The sequence below is a fragment of the Vicugna pacos genome, chromosome 16 (genome assembly GCF_048564905.1).
Source record: "Vicugna pacos chromosome 16, VicPac4, whole genome shotgun sequence".
Classification (NCBI taxonomy): domain Eukaryota; kingdom Metazoa; phylum Chordata; class Mammalia; order Artiodactyla; family Camelidae; genus Vicugna; species Vicugna pacos.
Genome location: NC_133002.1, coordinates 31786762 through 31808181, shown reverse-complemented (window position 1 = coordinate 31808181; position 21420 = coordinate 31786762). Strand labels below are relative to the sequence as shown.

The 21420-nt window shown below is 42.2% G+C and overlaps 1 protein-coding gene across 1 annotated transcript; it reads right to left on the bottom strand.

Annotated features, from left to right (window-relative positions):
* Window positions 1–10307: 10307 nt before the first annotated feature.
* LOC107034965 (endoplasmic reticulum protein SC65-like) lies at window positions 10308–13848 on the bottom strand. The gene is made up of 2 exons (XM_072938733.1): window positions 13351–13848; window positions 10308–13226 (listed from the first exon to the last, which is right to left on the bottom strand). Exons 1-2 carry the CDS (start codon window positions 13716–13718, stop codon window positions 13091–13093), a joined length of 504 nt encoding a protein of 167 aa, XP_072794834.1. The 5' UTR covers window positions 13719–13848; the 3' UTR covers window positions 10308–13090.
* Between the last annotated feature and the right edge of the window lie 7572 nt (window positions 13849–21420).

Genomic DNA, 21420 nt, shown 5'->3' with positions numbered 1-21420 from the left:
CAAAGCCTTGTTTCCTCTCCTTCCCTCTTATCCTAAACATCTTCTACTAGAGCCTTGGTTCTCGGACTCCAGGATATTTCAGAATCGCCTGGAGGACTTGGTAAAACAGATTGCTGGTCCCCACTCTCAGAGTTTCTGCTTTGATAGATGGGGAGTGGGGGGTGGGGGGCTGAGAATTAGAATTTGCAACAAGTCCCAGATGATGTTGATGTTGCTAGTCTGGGGGCACACTTGGAGAACTAGACCTTTGAGCATGCTATTCCCTCCGCCCAGCCCTAGCAACTCCTCCCCTACTTCACTCCCCCTCCCCATCAGTGGCCTCCTCCCTTAATGCTTCCGCAGCACTGGACAGTCCAAAACTGATCACATATCTAGCTGTGATTCCTCTGGCATCGTGCCTTCTTCACCTTTGAATACTTAGCCGGACAACGGACACCCAGCAATGCTCAATAAATGTGGAAATAAAGAGCAGGTGAAGCCCAACTTCCTGTTTCACCAGCTGACCCCAACATTTTTGGAAAGCCTGGCGTGTTCAAGCACCGCATAGACAAGATCTGAACCCCTGCTTCCCTCCCCTGAACCTAGCAGGACCACTGAGAGACGGAAGGGGAGAAGGAGAGGCGTGCGCAGGACAGCCAGGTGCACGCCCAACCGTGAAGGAGGAACCAATAAAAAGAGCAAAACCAAGATTTAAGATTTATAATGAAGATTTTAAGAACCATACACAAGAGATATGGAAAAAGAAATGGTTGGGGGGAAAATTTTTGAAAGCAATGATAAAAGGGTTTGGAAGTTGCCAGGAGATGAGCTTAGATGAAAGAATTCTAAACTGTGTTGAGTACAGGAGATGCAGTTATTTGATGGCACTTAAATAAAACCTCCTTTAATCATCTCCTGCCCCTTTGGTATTTGTAGTCGTTCCATTCTTCAGCATTAGTTAAGTGGGAGAATTGTAAACAATGTTTCAGATGACAGTTTGGCTACTTAAGAGAAACTACATTTCAAGATTTTGGAAAACCTTAGTTGGCCTGCCAGCAATTGATATGTTAATGAAATATCTATCTTGTGTGCTCATTAAATTAGGCCCCCAGGGACTGCCTACCTGCCAATACTCCTCCCTCCCCCGCACCTAACAATGCAAATTGCTTTATTTTCCACTGATTTTAATAATAACAGTCATAATATATACTCATATATATACTTAATATACTCATATAACATTTAAAATGGGAAAAAATGAGGAAAAAAGTAAAAGTTACTTGTAATCCCATTCCTGATATAATCATCATTAATATTTTGGTGACGATCCTTTCCCCATCTCCATGTGTAAGGATGGCCTTACACTACACGCATGGCTTTTAAATATAGAAACTTGCTTTTAAGTATTTCTCTCCCATTTCCCTCCAGGTTAACAGCCTGGCTTCCTTGCTTCCTACCTTCCTTCCTTCCAGCTCTGTAACAGTTCCCACACACACATACAGATGCAGGTTTTTTTGGGTGGGGTGGGGTGAGGGGTGTCACATTTTTAAAAGCTAAATCATTTCACATACACTTTGCATCTTGATTTTCTACCTTAAGGATAAATACATAATAGAAGTTCCCCCAAGACAGATGGGACACGTCTAACCCATTCTTTTCTAATGGCTGCGTAATATGCCACTCCTTTCTTGAATGGGCATTCATTTGGTTTTCAGTTTTTGCAACTACCACAAGGCTATGATAAACATGGTTCTACACCTATGCACTGATGCGTTCGTTTCTATGGTAGAGCTTCCCAGGAATCGGATTACTAGGGAATTTTAAATTTTAATAGCTATTTCCAAATTGCTGTTAGAATTCACTTCTCCAATAGCAATGTATGAGAGGATGGGTTTCCCACATCCCTTCCAGCAGCAGGTGTGATCGCTGTTTAGTTTTTGCGACTCTAACAGCAGGTAAGTGAACACCTTGGTTTTTAATTTGTGATTTTCTGCAGAGGAGTGTCTCTTAATTAGTTTCTGGATTTGCTTTTCCCAGAATTGCCTCTTCACAATCTTCATGAGTTTGTCTATTGCTATTGCATTATTTGTCTTTTTCTTCACAATTTTAGGAGTTTTTAAAATTGAAAGTTTCCTTCCACTTATCACTGCACTTTGACATTTTAAGATCTTTTTACACTTTGAAATTTGTTTTGTGTAATCAGTTTTACGTTCCTCTTGTTTTATGGCTTCTCATTTTCTGTTCTGGTTAAGTAGATCTCCCTGATCCTTGATGAGCTATATAGTCTCATACATTTTCTCCTATAGTATTTATTTTACATTTTACATTTAAGTCTTTAATCCACCTGAATTTGTGTGTGTGTGGTGTGAGGTGGGGGTGTGGAATCTCTATTTCGCACTTACGCCCTGTCACTCTACCACTATTGATTTAGACTTAACTGTTTTTTAAAGCAAATTAAGGGGAGGCTATAGCTCAAGTGGTAGAGCACATCCCTAGCATGCACAAGGTCCTGGGTTTAATCCCCAGTACCTCCTCTAGAAATAAGTAAATAAACCTAATTATCTCCCTCCCTAAAAAAAAAAAAAAAAAAACCTAAATTAAATAAATAAATAAAACAAATTAGTTATTGAGGTGTAGCAATAACATACCTCGACTGATTTAGACTTGACTATATAAGATGCAAGGTTCATTGCTCCCCACTGTCTCCTCTTCCCTCAGTTTCCCCTGTAACTTCCATTGTGCTTTTTTTTTTTTTTTTTTGCTTTCATTATAGGAAGTCTTGAAAATACAAAATAGCTCCTCAGAAAAGTAGAGTGGGAAAGCATTTTTTAGTTTTAAGTGGGATATATCCTTTCTCATGTGACAGCATTATCCTTAGAGCCTTAATTTTAGAAGAAACGTTATGAGACATGGATGGTGAATGTTTTCAAATGTGTTTCAGCAGCCAGAGTTCAGACTTGGCTCAGGATCAGAGGACATGGAGGCCACTGCAGTACAGTCCCCAGGCTGTGCTTCCCAGGCATCTCCCCAGGCCCTATCTTCTTGCCTTTATCTAATTTCTGCTTCTCTGTCCACTTCCTGGCTCTCTGTCTGCTGGCCCTGGTCCTGGCTTTACCCCTAGATGCTACCTCTGGGACACCCTTTTACAGCCCACACTCAACCCACCTCTGGATCCCTGGGCTTCCGCTTATCAGGTATTAAGTTCCAACATCTTTTGAAATGATCGTATGGGCTTTTCTAATGTGAGGTGATAGATTATTTTAAAAATAATTTCCACATATTAAAATATTTTTGCATCTGTTACAGTAAATGTAACTTGGTATTAGATTTTTTTTTTTTTTTTACAAAAGTGCAGTACAGGTTGAATTTGACTTGCTAGTATTTTATTTAGGATTTTTATAACAGAGATTGACCTATGCAGAGGCTGCAAACTGGTGACTCATGGGACTTGTTTATGTGACCAGCAGAGGACTTTGAAGCATTTGATTTTAAATTCCTGAGTAAGGGGCACACACTCTGCAGTTCCTGTAGCTCCCTGTCAGCTTATCCCTGTCATTTCATACACCAGTCAACTTCACCCAGTTATGTTACTTTCTGGCTCTTACAGACACTTGAGTTTATAGTACCTGGTCTATGGTTTTCTTTGCTCTTTTTTTATTTTCTTATTTTTTTTTTAGTGGACTTCAGAATCATAATTTACAACACAAATTGAGGAGCATTCTTTCTTTATTCTGTGTATTGAAATAATTTATACAACAATGGGAATTGATGTATAATAACAATAATAGACCCTGCTGTCCCTTAAACATTAGAAAAACTTTGCCAGCAAAAGCACATAACCCAGGAGTCCTTTAGGGAGCTAATTCTTCAGTAACTTCTATTTTTTCTTCCTCCTGGTTATTGATGTATTCAGAATTTTGTGCTCTTTTTTGGGTCAATATTGAAATTTATTAATCTTTTTCTGGAGAAGAATTTAAATGCTCCATTACATCTCTCTTATTTTTCTTTCTCTGTTATTTTGTATCTATTGTATGTCAACAGTATGAATTATTCCAAAATGAAAGGGTCATAGCGCTTTCATTTTTCTATTTAGCCAGCTGAGAGCCCATATGTAGTATTAGCTTTCTCTTTGGTCCTCTGAATTGTTTAAAAGCCGCGTGGGGGGAGCATGCTGTTTGTTCACAAAAGGGGTGTCAATGAGACTCCCACCTCCAAGCATGGAAGTAGGAAAGCACTTTGAGTGGAACGTTCTGCTCCTGCAAATCATCTTACTGTCACATGGAGTCACTGTAGGAAGCTGCCTAGATGGGCTTTTCCTGGTCTGTTCCACACCCCTGCCCGGCTCACTAAAAAATGCCCATTACTTGAACTCCCAGGGTTGCAGTCTCTGTGTTCAGCTCTTTCACCCCCAAACTCTACCAACTAGTACATTTCCATTGTGAGAAGTAGAAATTCCATCTCCAAGTGACTTCAACTTTAACAAGAGGAAGGTTGGAAAGTTCATGCTTTGACATACTCTCTATATTCCAAACAATTAACAATGAGAGAAAAGAAATTTAAAGACATTAATAAGACATAAACAGTCTGGAAGACAGGATAAACATATCAGCAGACAAGAAAGAAAAGTAACTGGGAGGCAAGGTGGTAAGGCCAAAGCCAAAGGCTTTGGGGTAGTGGGAGCTAAAATGTTGCACAAGGAATAGAGGATAAAATCAGACTCTCTTGGTTGAAGCCAGAGACTAGAGTGAGGCTGAAAAAAAGGACAACTGACCAGCTCTCAGGAACTATGGCCAAAACTGTAGGCCTAAGGAGGTGGCAGAACAAAGACAGCCTCACAACCAAGAATTAGGTCAAACCATCTTCCAACTCTATGACTGAGTCTGCAATACCCCCAAATCAATGAAGAGCACAAGTTCACAGCTGCCATCAAAAGACCAGTTCTGGACTAGTCTTGTGGATGCAACCACAAAACTAAATCCACCAGACAAGAAAGAAGAAAGAGAAAAACAGAGCACAAAGCAAAAGCAAAAATTCCCAGCCATAATGAGACTGTAAGCCAAAATTCCAAAGGACATGAGCACATGAAGAGATCAAATGCCAAAAAAGATGACCAACTCAACAAATGAAATATGAACTCACAGATGAAGAAACTGATTTTTTTGGACTAATCTAGAAAAGACCTGAAAATAAGGATGCTCAAAGAGATAAATGTTTCATGATAAACAAGAATCATGAAACAATGCAGATGAAAATGAAATGAATATATAGGTATGAAATTAAAGCAATTATAAATTTCAGTAAAAAAATATAGTCATGAAATTTGAAAATGTCTCAGAAGATGGGATGAATTTTAGACTGGATATAGTTGAAGATAAAATCAGTGAATTGGAAGACAGTTCTGAAGAATCTACACAGAATGCAGCAAGAGGAAATAAAGAGATTAAAAATAAAAAAGAACAGTTCAAAGAGCAGAGCAAGAGAACAGCTTGAGAGACTCCAAAATATGTCCAATAGGATTTTTAGAAGAAAAGAATACAGAAAATGTCAGGGAAATAATATTGAAGATATGATAGCTGAGATTATTCCAGAATTGTAGAAAAAAATTAATAATACAATAGGATCTTTATTTTTACCCAATCTGATAATCTATGTCTTTCGAAGTATGTTTAAACAGTTCACATTTACTGCTATTAACTATTTAGTTAGACTTTCTTTTACTATTATGCTATATTTTCTGCTCACCATCCTTATTCTTCACATTTTTTTTCTTCTCCTTTTCTACCTTCTATTGAATTGATAAAATCTTCTATTTCCCATTTCTTTCCCAGTAATATCAGGTTTGGTACAGCTTTTGTCAACTTATTTGATGCCTTCTGCTTTTTTTATACCTTCTTGTGTTTTAATCACCTTTTCACCCCATTGGTGAGGGAAGGATTACCGCCCTAGAATTATGGGGATGGCTGAACACATGACACTCAATTCTGGGAAGTTTATTAGTCACATAAACTCACTGTCCAGGGGAAGAAGTCACAGCATACTGTGCAGGGCCATATGGGGTTGCACTCAGGAGGAGAGTGAACCACCAGGGACTGTAGGAGGCAGGGATTATGGTATCAAAAGAGTGAGATGAACCCTGGTCTTCATGGGAGGAAGTTACTGGCTTATTGTAATAATTGTGCAGGCGAGCAGGGAATTGAAACCCACTTCTCTGGAATAAGCAGGACCTGCTGCTGGTCCCCTTGATGGGGAGAGTTGTTTGGCTGGGGGGCTTTACTGGGGGAGCAGCGTGGGGAGGGGAAGTTATAGCTAGGCCATTCAAGGCCCTCCCAGTTTCACCACGTGCCAAGGCAGCATTTAATATTGGGCCTTAGCTTTAGGCCTAACACACATTTTGCTGTTAATTTTCTTTTTAGTGCTGTGTAGACTGCTTACTATAATCCTGGATAATTTAGAAAGCAAGAATTAGAGTTCTTGTACAGGAACCATACCACAATAAAGATGTTCTAGAAAAAAAAGAATGAGAATTCTTTATTAATTCTACTTGGTTTGCCTTAAAGATTTTCAGAGGTTTTTGATATGGCATTCAAAGATCATATAGAAATAGAGTCCATATAGAAGTGTACTCTTTGCTCCCTGTTGTGAAAAATAAGCTGTCCCCAATTCATTCCCACTTTTTCTTAATTTTATCTGAGATCATAAACTTCATTATTTTTATTTATAATAGCTAACATCTTTGAAGGAAAAATACTTTTTTGACTCTTCGACGTGAAACTTAAACAATTATTTAGAGTAATGCACATATAGTCACTTTAAGTTGTGTAACTAAAGTTGCCCTTTGCCAAGAGGATAATTTTAAAGACTGGGTTAAATTTTTCAAAGGAAGGCATATTTACTGCAACAAGTCAGTTCAAAAGTGTTTCAGAACAGGCAACGATCTCCCTTTCTTTCCCCACTACTCCAACGCTTTAGCATTAACCAGCCTTGACGATTTGCTTGTTCCTTCCACATTTTTCTCTCTGCAGATGCAGACCCTTTGATAGGCTCCCCCTCTATGTTTTACAGAAATGGGATCACACAGAAATTATTCAATTGCTTGCGTTTTAAAATAACCATTTTATCATAGACATTCCTCTAGGTTTGTTTTATCATAGACAGTCTTACAGGTTAATACATATATAGCTTATTCTTTAGAAATAGCTACATGATGGTTATTACTTTCATATAGATGCACCACAATTTATTAAACCATGAACTTGTACTAGGTCATCGCTAGTTACTTTGCCACCATACATATTGCTGCAAGAAGAATTGTAGTTCATATATCTTTATATACTGGTGTCTTTGTTTGTATGTGATAGGTTCCCAAGATTGAGATGAGTATGTACATATTAATTTTTTAAAGATATTGCCAAGCAATGAAATTATTCTGTATGATACTATAGTGATGGCTACATGTCATTATGCATTTGTCAAAACCCATAGAATGTACAACATCAAGAGTGAACCCTAATGTAAACTATGGAGTTTGTTTGATAATAATGTGCCCATGTTGGTTCATCGATTGTACCAAATATCCCTCACTGATGAGGGATGTTGAGGGTAGGGGAGTATATATGTGTGGGTGGGAAAGGCTATGTATGAAACTCTGTATTTTCTGCTCAATTCTGTTGTGAACCTGAAACTGCTCTAAAAGAATAAAGTCTATTATATATATATATATATTATATACACACACACACACACACACACACACACACACACACACATATATATAAAAGCAAATAAAGATATTGCCAAAGATTGCAAAAAAAGATGCTAGCAATTCATATTTTGGGGGGGAAATATATGAAAGTCTTCCTTTCCCTGCACCTCTAAGCAGATGATTCAAGCTGGATTCTTTTTTCTTATTCATGAGTTTTTGCATCTGATTTTTTTTCTAGTGTCCTAGCATATATTTTCAAGAAGAGTATATGACTTATTCAAGAAGAGTATTCGAGGGGATTATTTTTTTTAAAAACTTCCACATCTGAAAAGGCCTTTTTGTTGCCTTCATCATGAATGACAACATGGCTTTTCCTTTAGGTTTTTCTGAATCAGTATATTTCAAACTACAGGGCACAACCCCTCAATTTGAAACAATAAGAGTGCATTTTAAGAAACATAAAATGATATAGACAAGAATAGAAAATATTAAAGTGCATTGAATGTAGTAAAGATAGTTATTGCATCATGAATGTCTGAAGTTCTAAGTAAGAAGATTTAAATTTTGATATCCTTTATCCTGCTACAAATACTATATATAATATTTATATATGTTAACAAAGTAAAGTGTAGTTCTAACAAATTGAGGTTAAAAAATGGCCATTTACTTCCCTGGATGTTGTGAGAAGTCTGAGATCATTTTAATTTAGGCTCTTTGCTTTTATTTCCTAGTCTGTAAGATCCTTATTTATCACTCCTCTCCCTAATGTAAACTTCTTTTTAAAATTATTTTTAATGCACATTTTAAAAAACAAACAATAGAACTGAGGATATAAAGAAAATAAAATCTCTCTCCCTCTTCAGTTTCCTGTTCCAAGGGTGTGTGTGTGTGTGTGTGTGTGTGTTCCAGAAATTTTCTTAACTTTTTTTCTTTGAGAATTCCACCATAGTGTGTCTAAATGCGGTAATCTTTTTATTAACTTTGCTCAGGACTCAGAACATACTCTCATTTCCAACTGAGTTCTTTCTGTGTCCCAGAAAAGTTTCCTCCTCTCATGTCTTTGATTACTGTTTTTGCTTCATCTATTCTTTTCTCTCCGGAATTCCTCTTATTCCCAGGTTACATCCCCTGTGTCTGCCTGCCTGCCTCTTTCCTTTTCATCTCTTTACCATTTTACCCTTGCCCATGTTGATTTTATTTTCTGCAGTGTCTTGCCTGCTATTTACAGCCTGCATTATGGGTTTGAATCCAGCTATTGTGGTTTCTGTCTCCCTGCTACACTTCCTGCTCTCAGATTTCTGCCTCTTTATCATGATCTTTTCTAGTTTCTAGATCTTTTCCAAAGCACCTTGGAATCTTATTGAGAATTCGAATCAGATATTCTGATGTTTTTTAAAAATGTGTGTTGCAGTAAATCTTTTTTGTTTTCCCCCAGGAGGCAGCTTCCTAGAACCTTTGGGGGATGTTTATTTTGAGCTGCAGAATCTTCCCAGATTCTGAGTTTTCTTTGCCTCATCCTCACAGAGGAAGGTCAGTCTACCCAGTGTGACTGTCAGGGTGGAACCTTGATTTCCCTGGTTTTATTTTTCCACGTGGGGATGAGATTAAAGTTGCCGGTGGTGGGCTGTGCCTGCCACCCACTCTCAGAGGAATCTGATTGGCAAATCAGTTCCTCAGCTTGTTTTCTGGCTACTCTTTGCCTGGTAATAATTGGCTTGGCCCTGTAGGGGGCAGTGTATCAGGGGCTGACGGCAAGTTTTATTACTTACAAGTTTTCAGGAAGACATAACCACTGCAAATAAGTTAATCAAAGGCTTTAGGGAATTCCAGGCAGGGTGCCTGCCTGCTTTTCTGCTCCATGGAGCCACCAGCTGCTCCTCAGGGCTCCTCTGTGACTGGGCCCAGGTGTGACCAGCCAAGGTCCCAGAGTGCACTGGGGGTGGTGTGAGAGCTGCAGGTATGCACCCTCACACCCCATCAACCCTGGGCCACCCTGGCCTCCAGCCCTACCTGATGGATGAAGGGGACTCCCTGGGTAGCTAGCATCCCCACTTTGTCCTGAATACGTGGGCCCTGCCCGATGGGGTACCAGGCTGCCTTCTTTCGAAGATGCCTTGTTTGGTCCCATAAGGTGCAGTCTGGCAGAGGGTCCTCGAGTTTCCCTGGTGTGGATGGCTAATATGGTCCCCTTTTCTGATGGCCATTTCCAGGGTGTTTTGTTCCCAGGAGGGAGGGAAGCCAAGAATGATATCCAAAGAGTGCTGTGTATGCCTCCCTCCTGCGGGAATTCCCAGCTGGGTTTTGCTCACTTATTCACAATTTTTGTGTCTACTTGAACACTTGAAAACAAGGAAACTCAATTTTTTTCCTACTCTTGTGCTACATTCCAGGCTTTTGGGATCTCTTTTATCCCAGTTACCATGATACAATTTTCCAGTGATTAAAGGCACTGAAGGCAGAGACTTCTGTTGGATGGAAGAGACACGGGTCTGGGTAACTGGTGAACACTACTTGGGCCCTCCCCTCTGTGGGCAGAGGTGGGCGCATGATCACCCGGGCCCTCCCCCTCCCCCACCCGCCTCCCTCACATCCCTCAGCCTCCCCTCCTTACTCCTCATTTGTTGGCAAGTGCTCCGCTCTTGGCCTACTCAGACTTTAAAGGCTTCCTCTCCTCCTTTCTGATTGTGAAAACACATAAAGAGTCACCTTCTGTGCTTTTAACATTTAAAAAACTATCACAGAGGGGCTAGCACAGCTAAAGCCATTCCCAGGTAATCAAGCCCCCCACCCCCCGCAGGTGTTTGCACCAGAGATGATGCAGCAGAAGAGCCAACAAGAAGGCCCAGGGCAGGGCTGTAAGTGGGTGTGTGGAGGCCAGGAGCCCTTGGGAAACCTTGATGACCAGACCTGAACACACCGCCTTTTAAAAAGTAGAAGCAGTTTTGTGGTGGACACTTGAATTCACCTTTGTGCCAAGGCTGATTGTTATTTCAGTCAAAACACCAGGAGAAGACATGAGTTCTGTGACGACCAGCAAGCTCCCACTTGTCCTTTCTGGGGAGGACCCTGGAGTCACTGACCAGTCCATGCCCAGAGGTGAAGTAGGTGGTCTACTTCCAAATATTACTGAGGTGCACATTTGGGTAGAACTGGACCTCGGTCTACAGACTCACAGCTTCTCAGAATGGATTTTTGATGGTCTGTGTCTTGTATGTATGTGTGTGTGGTTCACATGCCCACAGATCAGAGCACCAAGCCCTTGCTGTCATGGGGCTGACAGTCTACTGAAGAGAGCTACATGATACACAAGCAGATAAATGAACAGGAGCGATTTAGACAGTGATAGGTGTTACAAGGATCATAAAACTGGCTGAGGTGACAGTGAGGGGCTGGGTGGCTCTTGTACAGGGTGTGTTTGGGGAAGGCCTCCTGGAGCAACGTTAGGAAAGGCAGTACAGGTCAGAAGGAGTCAGCCAGGAAGTCAGTTATCCTCAAAGATCCTGAGGGTGAGTGTCCCAGGACGAGCAGAAGTCCTGCAGCAGGAGTGAGCTGGCTGCATTCTTGGCACAGAGTGAGGGCTCCAAGGGCTGCAAGTTGATGAGCAAGGAGGGGAGACGAGGTAGGAGTGGTGGCCAAGACCAGGCCATGTACCCGAGGGCAGCTGCCCTGTCCACGGCAACCAGTGGGAGTGGTCAAAGAGACGTCAGAGGCCCTGGATGATGGGTCCAGGGTCAGTGAGAGGCAGTAGAAAGTGTTTCTCTATCTTCTCCTTTTCTTCTCTCCCCTCAAACTTCCAGTAAAACCTTTAGCAGTTGGAACCTAGTCTCCTACTAGTACGTAGAAGTCCTTGAAGGGTCTGGGCCAGTGTCAGGGATGAGGAGGGTTAGCTTGAGGGAGGCTGGGGACAGGCTGTGACAGAGGGGCAGTGGGTGAACAGAGCAGAGCAGCAGGAGGGGCAGAAGGCTAGGTGAGACGGCAATAGTCCCCCGTAGATCCTCGGAGTGCTTGGGAAGGCTGGACTTCCTAGGGTTGAATGGGATGGAACTGGAGCCCCTGTGACTTGTGTGCATTTTGTGGGCCCAGGCTGCTGAGGCCAGGGTGTGCTGATAACACAGCTCTGATTGCAGCATCCTCAGATAGCTGGGGGACCTGGCTGATTCTAGCTGAGCTGTGAAATTGGTGGACTAGGGACCCTGTGGGCTGCTTCTGTCTGAAATGATACACATGGGGGCATGGGCTTTTGTGCTGAAGGAGGGGGCAGGAGGATTTCTTGGACTCACTTTTTTTCATTCATGCGATAAAGTTTCTTGAGCATCTATTATGTGCTAGGTACTGATCTGGACAATAGATACAATGGTGAATAAAATGGGCAAAAAATACCTTCTCTCATGGAGCATGTGCCACGGAGCATGTGTCACTGTGCATGCGCACACATGCACACACACACATAGTAGAAAATCCAGGAGAGAGAGGAGGAGAAGGGAAGGAATGAAGCGGCCATGTGTCCTGGCCCAGCTGGAGGAACTGGTGTGGAACCTTGATAGAGACAGGTATAGGGATGGCAACTCAAGGAGGGGAGGAGAGGAGTGGCTGGCAGCAGTGAGGATGACAGAGATGACTTCCAATCCCAGCTCTGCCTTCTGATCACATAAGATAATGTGTGTAAAGTGACAGGTGATGCTGGGGAAGACTGCTGTAGGCTGGGCACCACCCCCACAGCTCACCTGCCACCCCCAAGCCAGAGGGAGCCAGGGCATTCTGGGAGAATGGCAGGTGAGGTTTGCAAGTAGGACTGAAGCCCAGTGAGAGAACCTCAGGACAGTCCTTTCTGCCCTTGCTGAGGGACTCTGCCTTTCAGAATCCCCAGGGGTGATTTCTGGCCACAAACTGCTTTCTGCACACACCTGCTGGGCTGTTTCCCACCTCGGCACCTTGGCATCTGCATTGCCCTCTGCGTGGCAGGCCTGTGACCCCAACCTCCCCAGACCCTTTTGGGATATCACATCCTCTTTGCACCGATGCCCAGCACTTTGGATCCTCCCCACTGTAGCCCTCTGCGCCCAGTGGCAGGTGACCTGTGAGCGCCTAAAGGCTCTGACGGCTGGGATGACATGGTATTCTGGTCCACCTCCCAAGCACTTAGTAGGGGCTCCATAAATGTGTATGGAATGAATATTTGTGTTAAGGGAACTTAGGAATTCTGGGAAGCAGGGCCTGTGGGTGACAGGGGTGCCCACAGGAGTCTGGGTGAGGGCATACCTGCTCTGGCTGGTTAGAAGTCTTTGAAGTCCGCCTGCTCGTGGGCCCCCTCGCAGCCAGCCAGACACCGGGCAAAGATGGCCAGGTACTCGGCCAGGGCCCGCTCCCTGTCCTCCGTGCTGCTGCGGGAACCCCCGCTGTTGTAGAGCTTCACAGCCCGGAGGAAGACGGCCTCCTCGGGCTGGGCCTGCAAGTTCGGGAGGGGCCCGTCGGTGGTGATCGCATGCTTCGGGTTCTTCTGGAGGAAGGTGTAGGCGGCGGCCACCGCCTTCTCCAGCCGGTTAGCCTGCGGGGCGGGGGACAGAGCTGGTCAGCGAGGCCAGAGCCCGCAGCCCCGAGCGCTCGGGAGGACTCGGAGGTCAGGGTGCTGGGTGAGAGCCGCGCTCCTGCCGACCGGACGGGGTGCTCACCTTGAACTGTGCGTAGTGAAGGTACTGGTAGGGCAGGTGGCTCTGGAAGTCACGCAGCAGCTGGCGTGGCGGGTAGGGCACCTGGAAGGCGGGCGGAGAACGCTTACAGCGCCCAGGCAGGCAGCGCGCTCCAGGACATGGCTGAAGAGCCGCAGCTCCCGGGCCCGCCCACCCGCCGCCGCCGCCCGGGGGCGCGGGTCCCGGGGGCGCGGTGGCTGAGGGCTCGGAGCCGCTGCAGTTGGCGGGGAAGGCCTGTCCCGCAGAAGCCGGTGCCTTCGAAGCGCCACATCGAGGTAATGCACGCCCTTGCGGCAGCTCTCGCCCTCATCCTGCTCCAGCGCGTGCCCGTGGGCCACGGCCAGGGGCATCAGGTCCTCGGGCGGGAAGCCCTGGAAGCTGTACTCCTACTGCGCCCCGCCGCTGCCCAGCAGCAGCCACAGCAGCCCCCACGCCGCCTGAGCCAGGCCCCCTCCGCTGCCCACTCCGCGCCCGCCGGCTCTCCCCGCCCAGCTGGCGTCCCCGCTGGGCGGGCCGACTCAGGGCCCGGCCCGTCCGTTGGGTCTTAGCGCCGGGCACTGGGGTTTGCAAGACCGGATGGTGACTTGGGTCAGGATCCCCGAGGGGCTGAGAGCTGCGTCTCCTTTCCTTTCAGAAAGCTCGTCGGTGTCCTGAGTCCCTGACCTCCTGCCCTTGGGGATATTACCCTTGGCAGGTGGTGAGTGGGTGCGGAAAGTCTTGCCACTCACTTTTCCCTGAAAAACATAATTGTTTTGCTTGTTTTTTCTGTTTGTTATATTTGCATGAATCCGGTAAATGTTGCCTACTTCTGAGACTCAATACCAAAAGGGCACCAATAAAGGCTGGGAACTGGGGAGTTTATGCCTTGTCCAGAGGGACAAGATGCTACTCAGCCACAGAATGATGCTGGCCTTGTAAAATGAGTTTGGAAGTGTTCCCTCTCTTTTTTTTTTTTTTGTGGGGGTGGGGGGAGAGGGGAAGAGTTTAAAAACGATTGATATTAATTCTTTAAATATTTGGTAGAATTCACTAATGAAGCCATCTGGCCCTGGTTTTTGTTGGTGGTGGTGATAGTGGTAATTTTTTGATTATTGATTCAATCTCCTTGTTTGTCATTGCTGTGTTCATACTTCCTGTTTTTTCTTAATTCAGTCTTGGTAAGTTGTATCTTTCAAGGAATTTGTCCATTTCTTCCAGGGTGTCCAATTGTTTGTGTATAATTTTTTATAATAGTTCTTTATGAACTTGTTTTTCTATGTCTGTGGCATCGATAGTCTCCTCTGCTGTTGCTGATTTATTTATTTACACCGTTTCTCTCTTTCCTTAGTCTTTCCGAGTGTTGGTTAATTAATGTTTATCTTTTTAAAAAATGAATTCTGAGTTTCATCAATTTTTTCAATTTGTTTTCTATTCTCTATTTCACTTCTTTCTTCTATATCTTAATTATTTCCTTCCTTCTGCTCATTGTGGACTTCATTTGTTCTTTTTCTAGTTCCTTGAGGTACATAATAAAGTTTTTTTTAGGTCTTTCTTTCTTAATGTGGGTGGTTATCACTACAAACTTCTCTCTTAGAACTGCTTTTGCTGTATTTCCTAAGTTTTGGTATGTTATGTTTTCATTTTACTTGTCTTGTGATATTTCCACTTTCCTTTTGATTTCTTCTTTGTCCCCATGGTTATTCAAGAATGTTAATTACCATGGGTTTGTGGATAGTGTTCATTTTGTTACTGATTTCTAGTTTCATTTCATTATACTGGGAAAAGATACTTGCAATGATTTCAGTTTCTTTACATTTGTTAAGGCCCAGTGACCTCGTGTGTACTCTGTCTTGGAGAATGCTTGCTGCGATGCAGAGGGGGGTGTGTTTGCTGCTGTTGGAGGAAATGTTCTGTGTGTGTCTGTTAGGCCCATCTGGTCTGTGGTGTTTTTCAAACCTGCTGTTTCCTTACTGACTTCCTGCCTGGGTGATCTATCCATTGTTGAAAGTGGGGTATTGAAGTTTCCTCCTATTATTATCTTGCTGTCTGTTTTTACCTTCAGATCTGTCAATATTATTTTATATACTTAGGTGCTCTGATCTTGGGTGCGCATATATTTATAATTATATATATGTTATTATGTATAAGAATAATAAATATGAAATAATCTCATCACACTTCAACAAAGCGCTCAGCTTCTGGGGCTTTGGGGGACACTGAGAGAGAAGATTGCAAATCTCCTCACCCCTAGCTCCAGAGCCATGGCTTAGAAGATTTTGCCTGGGTATAGAAGCAGCCCCTCCCCACCCCCCAAAAATAGCTCTTAATCTCTTCTCCCAGGAACCAACTGTACTTGCAACATAACATGGCAGATCAAGCCAAAAGATGCTCTCAAGTACAACTGAGTTTGTTGAAAAAGGCAATTGAGAGGATATTCATGGATGTAAGACTGATACAGTTTAGACTGTAGGCCAGCTCATGTGCATTAGAAAACTGAGGAATAAGAGTGGGAAGGAGTTCTGTTGGGGACAGAACAAATATTAAACATTGACCTAAAACATTATTCCTTCAAAGGAGTCAACATTTGATTGGATTAGTTTGTAGGACAATTTCTGCCCCATAGAATTGTTGAAAGTAATAGAGCAACCAGCTGCCAATTAGTGGAGTTGAACAGCTGAGTATTTTGAGGAAAGAGACGAGGAGCCCTACCATTATTACTGTCAGTTCACAGTGACTGTAGGCACACCCAAGATTAGGCTGCCCTAGGAGCAGCACCAGAGGCTTAACACTGTGGAGGTAAAACTGATTGCCATAAAATAATCCAGCCAACACTAAACAAATAAGTAAGTAAATAATAATAACAAGATCCAGAAGGGAGGTCCAGTACCCACAGTTGCTACAGTGTCTTGTCTAAAATGTCCCATTTCCAACAAATTTTTATGTTGTAAAAATGAATAGGAAAATATGACCCATACATCAGGATAAAAAGCAAGAGAAACCACCTGGAAGAGTGACCAGATGACAGGCTTAACAGAAAAAAACTTCAAAGTAATCATTAACATATGTTCATAGAATTAAAGGAAAACATGATTATTAAAGAAATGAAAGAAGGGGGCTGGGTGTAACTCAGTGGCAGTGTGCATGCCTAGCATGCATGAGGTCCTGGGTTCAATCCCCAGTACTTCCATTAAAAAAAAGAAAAAAAGAAGAAGTAAAAGAAGTGGGGAGGGTATAGCTCAGTGGTAGAGTGTATGCTTAGCATACACGAGGTCCTGGGTTTGATTCCCCAGTCCCTCTGTTAAAAAATAGTAATAAATAAATGAATTAATTAATTAAAAAGTAAAAGAAGATATAATGACAATGCCATATCAAATCAAGACTATCAATAGGAGGAAGGGAATTTTGAAATATAACCACGTGGAAATTGTGGAGTTGAAAAGTAAAATAGTTAAAATAAAAAATTCACTAGAAGACCTCAACAGTAGGTTAGAAGTGGCAGAAGAATTAGTAAACTTGTAGATAGATTGATACAAGGAAAAAAAAAAGAGAGAGAAAATGAATGATGAAACATGAAGAGAAATGTGGGACACCATGAAGCACACCAACACGTGTACAGTGGGATTGTCAGAAACAGAGAGGCGGGGGGCAGAAAAATATTTGAAGAAATACTTATTAAAAACTCTTCAAATTTATTGGAAAATACTTACACATTTAGAACCTCAGCAAACTCCAAGTAAGATAAACAGAGAGAGATCCACAAACTTATACATTCATGGTAAAAATGCTGAAAGGCAAAGACAAGGAGAAAATCTTGAAAGCAGCAAGGAGCAAATGACTCTTACACAGAAACCATAGTAACATTAACAGCAGACTTCTTAGCAGAAACAGTGGAGGCCAGAAGGGAGCGGGACAACATATTCAAAATGTTAAAAAAAAAAAAAAAAAACCCCAAATCCATCAAACAAGAATCCTACGTCCAGTGAAGCTACTTTCCAAAATGAAGGCAGTATAAAATCTTTCCCAGATAAGCAACTAAGAGAATTTGTTCCTAGTAGTCCTGACTTAAAAAATAGTAAAGGAGTTTCTTTGGACTGAAAGCAAATGTTCCAGATGGTAGTTCACTCAAACCCCCCCCCAAAAAAAACAGTGGTAAAGGTAATTATGTAAACATAAAATACAATTTAAGTACTTAGTTTCTCCTTTTTTTGTCTTAACTGATTTTCAAACCAAGTGTATGAAATATGTATATGATGAATTATTGAGCCTATAACACATCTAAATGTTTGTCAGAGAGCACCAGTGGAGTGAATGGGAGCAAAGTTGTGTTGTCTATGAAAATGTTGCAGATAGTGAAGTAAAAACCATAATATATGGTTGGATTTGTGAATTAATAGATTTCATATCTATAATAATACTGGCACAAAAAAGGGAGGAAAGAGAATAGGCCTACGTAGGAATCATGTTATTATGTATCACTGTGATTAAGCGAGTATAAATCTGAAGCCACTTCCAATATGTTAAGATGAGCATGGTAGACCCTAAAGCAAACACTAAAAAATGTGATTTAATCTTCAAACAGTACAGTGGAACAATCTTTGACAAAACTATGCGGCAGGGGTGTACTGGCACACCTTAAAAGGTATAATTATGACAAGTATGAAAATTGTGTTCTTAAGTGGAAATTACATATACAAAATATAAATATGAAAGGGTAACACATAATTTAAATTTAAAATTTAAATTATTACAAAATTTAAAAGGTAGAACTAAAATTATTGGTGAATATTAGACAGTGAAAGATGCATGACATTGACAGCAGTGAATTAGGAGAGAATATGGGATGACACAAATCTGGATATTTAAGTAGGTAAATCACATTTAAGCACCTAGTAAGCATGGTATCAAAAGTAGACTGAAACCTTCCCTGCACATGAATCCCAGTAAGTAGGCGATCCTACCTTAAATCCTGCAATGTTCTCCAAAAGAACGATTTAAACACAGGATGCCTCCTAGTCTCACAGTGCAAACTGTAGGCAATTTCTTTTTTTTTTTTTTTTGACATTTTTTATTGATTTATAATCATTTTACAATGTTGTGTCAAATTCCAGTATAAAGCACAATTTTTCAGTTATACATGAACATACATATATTCATTGTCACATTTTTTTCTCTGTGAGCTACCATAAGATCTTGTGTATATTTCTCTGTGCTATACAGTATAATCTTGTTTATCTGTTCTACAATTTTGAAATCCCGTCTATCCCTTCCCACCCTCTGCCCCCTTGGCAACCACAAGTTTGTATTCTATGTCTATGAGTCTATTTCTTTTTTTGTATTTATGCTTTGTTTGTTTGTTTGTTTGTTTGTTTGTTTGTTTTTAGATTCCACATATGAGCGATCTCATATGGTATTTTTCTTTCTCTTTCTGGCTTACTTCACTTAGAATACTCCAGCCATAAAAACCGACAACATAACGCCATTTGCAGCAACATGGATGCTCCTGGAGAATGTCATTCTAAGTGATGTAGGCAATTTCTTATCAGCAGTGCTTGAGAATGAATTCACATTATCTGCCACTTCCTCACCTTCAGTTTCAACAAGAACTACCACCACAATAGCTCACATTTATTGAAAATGTACTACAGTCTAGGAATTAACCTTCACACGCTCACATGCATATCAAATTTATCACAAACAAGGTGTTACATACATCATCCCATTCAAATTTCCCAGTGACACCATAAGATAGGTTATACTCGTTTTGAAAGGTTACGTAGTTTCCCAGGGCCTCACAGCTTACAGGTGGCAAAACCAAGGTCTGAACTTGCTTCGGTCTAACTCCAGAGCTAATGCTGCCTGCCACTTTGCTGTATTACCTTTCCTCAACAGAAGGCAGTGTTCAGCTTTCTGTAAGGCACATAGGGAGCAGGTAAGCTAGCAACAGCTGATTTTCACCAGAGAAGATATTTTCTACAGGAATCACAATCTAATGTTATCGAAGTTTACAGCCGGATACCTAGAGGGAAACAGACAAGAATGAAAAATACCACCCTGTATATCACGCTTTTCATTTTCCTATAAAATCTAATTGGTTTTGGTGTACCTTACTGTATGTGTATGTGCCCCAACTTTTATTGACTTAACTTTTTAGTAACCATCAACGATAATCAATGTATTATGCAAACATTGGCCGGAGTTGATCTTGGGAGATATATAGGACACTGTGGGCCATATAAATTATGAACTGATGATGGTGGGCGTAAGTGCCAGGATAAATAGTTTGAGCTTCATTCTGCAGGCAGTAGAAAACCACTGGAGATTTCTAATGGGGTTGTGATCATGGCGATATCATATTTTATGAAGATTAACTTGATTGTGGTGTGCAGAATAGATGGAATGGTGAGAGACTGGGGTGGAAGAATACTTAGGAGGGTTTCAGTCATTCAGTAAGAGATTTGAAGTGCTCATAAAATCATCCTTTCCTGACCCCTAACTTTTATCATCGCCACCGTGCCAGTGGGTTTTAGCACATCTTAATGGTGCCAGGCATTATGCCAAGTGGTAAGCTTCAGTGCTGCAAGGATGAAATCGACTTGGAAAAAATTTCCCCAAAGATAAAAATGAAGGTTTCAAGTGAAAAGGTGTTAGGAGGAATGAAGACTTTAGATGCCTTGTAAAATATTGCAGTAGGTCTATCTAAAGAATCCACCCCATCAAATCCTTCCCAGCCCCAGTCTTCTTTCAGCCTGGGGGGTTTCACAGACCTGGGGAGTCCCAGTGTTAAAATACTGTTGGTAGGGATCCAGGTCACCAAGGTCACAGTGGTGGTGGCGGGAAGTTATCTTGCCCTGGAGTTTATTCTCGGCTATATACAGTAGCACAACCAGATACTCCCATGTTTGGGTCGTGTGCTATCCCAGGTTATTTCAGAAGATCCAAGCACATCCTTTATTATTCTATAATTCTGGATGGCTATAATTTTAGAACATTATGGTTATAAGAACTGAAGCTAATGATATTGACCTGATGCTGGGTTTGTTCTGATGCAGTGCTGTAGCTTAGGCATGAATATTTCAAGTTCAGATCACAGGTCCTGGAAGTGAGGTCTCCACTTTTTTTCCCCTCTCTCATTCTTCACTGCTTGCTTGTGGTGAATGTAATTGCATGGGGACTCCCGTATTGGATGTGGAATCACTACCACACAACACTACACTACTACACTACACTAGAATATAGATCTTTGGATTCTGAGAAGCCAGTGTGTAAAGTAGGAACTAAAGGCTTTTGCTGAGGGGTGTGTGTGGGTACAGGGACAGCGCTTTTTCTTTGGATTCAGGCTATGTACAGTGAAGAGGAGGCAAAAAAACCCAACTAAGTTAAATTTTTTAAAAAAAGACTTATTTTAAGGCTCAGTTGAAACTTGGCTCAGAAATGGGTTAATGTAGGCTGTGGTGAAAACCCGCTGTCCACCACGAGAGGATTTCTGGGCTCCTTGCTTTGGTTTAATGGTCCTCCTTCCTGCAGCCCCATCGGGAAACTGAAGCTGGCCTAGTTGCATGCTGGAAGATAGACACTGGCTTGGTTTGGTTTGCCCTGTCTTACAACTGAGAGCAGGCTAGACTGGCATGGCTAAGCGGGAATTGGAGCTGTGAAAAGGGCTCTCAAAAGGGGGAGGGATGCACACTGGATTTTGAGCCATGACTTACTTGAACCTTTGATTGCAGCCAGTAATGACTGAGGCCTTTGGTATCAGGGTGTCTTAGGTGGTTGAATTTCTCAGGAAACATTGCCAAGTAATTTGAACTAGAGCTATATGCCGCCCCCCTCCACACACACACACTTGCCTGATAAGGTAGCGCCAGGTTATTCTTGTTGCCTGGGGTGACAGGCCTAAACCTACCCTATTCCTTTTGCTTCTTTTCTTATAACCTCCTGAGAATGTGGCAAGAGGTTTCCTCTGGTCCATCATAGAGTTAGCAGCTGGTTTTCTGTAAATGGCTTTTCCGGGCCCTTAAGAGTGAAGCATTGTTGTCTTGAGCTTTGAGGTTGTGACCATGCTCACATGTTGTTTGA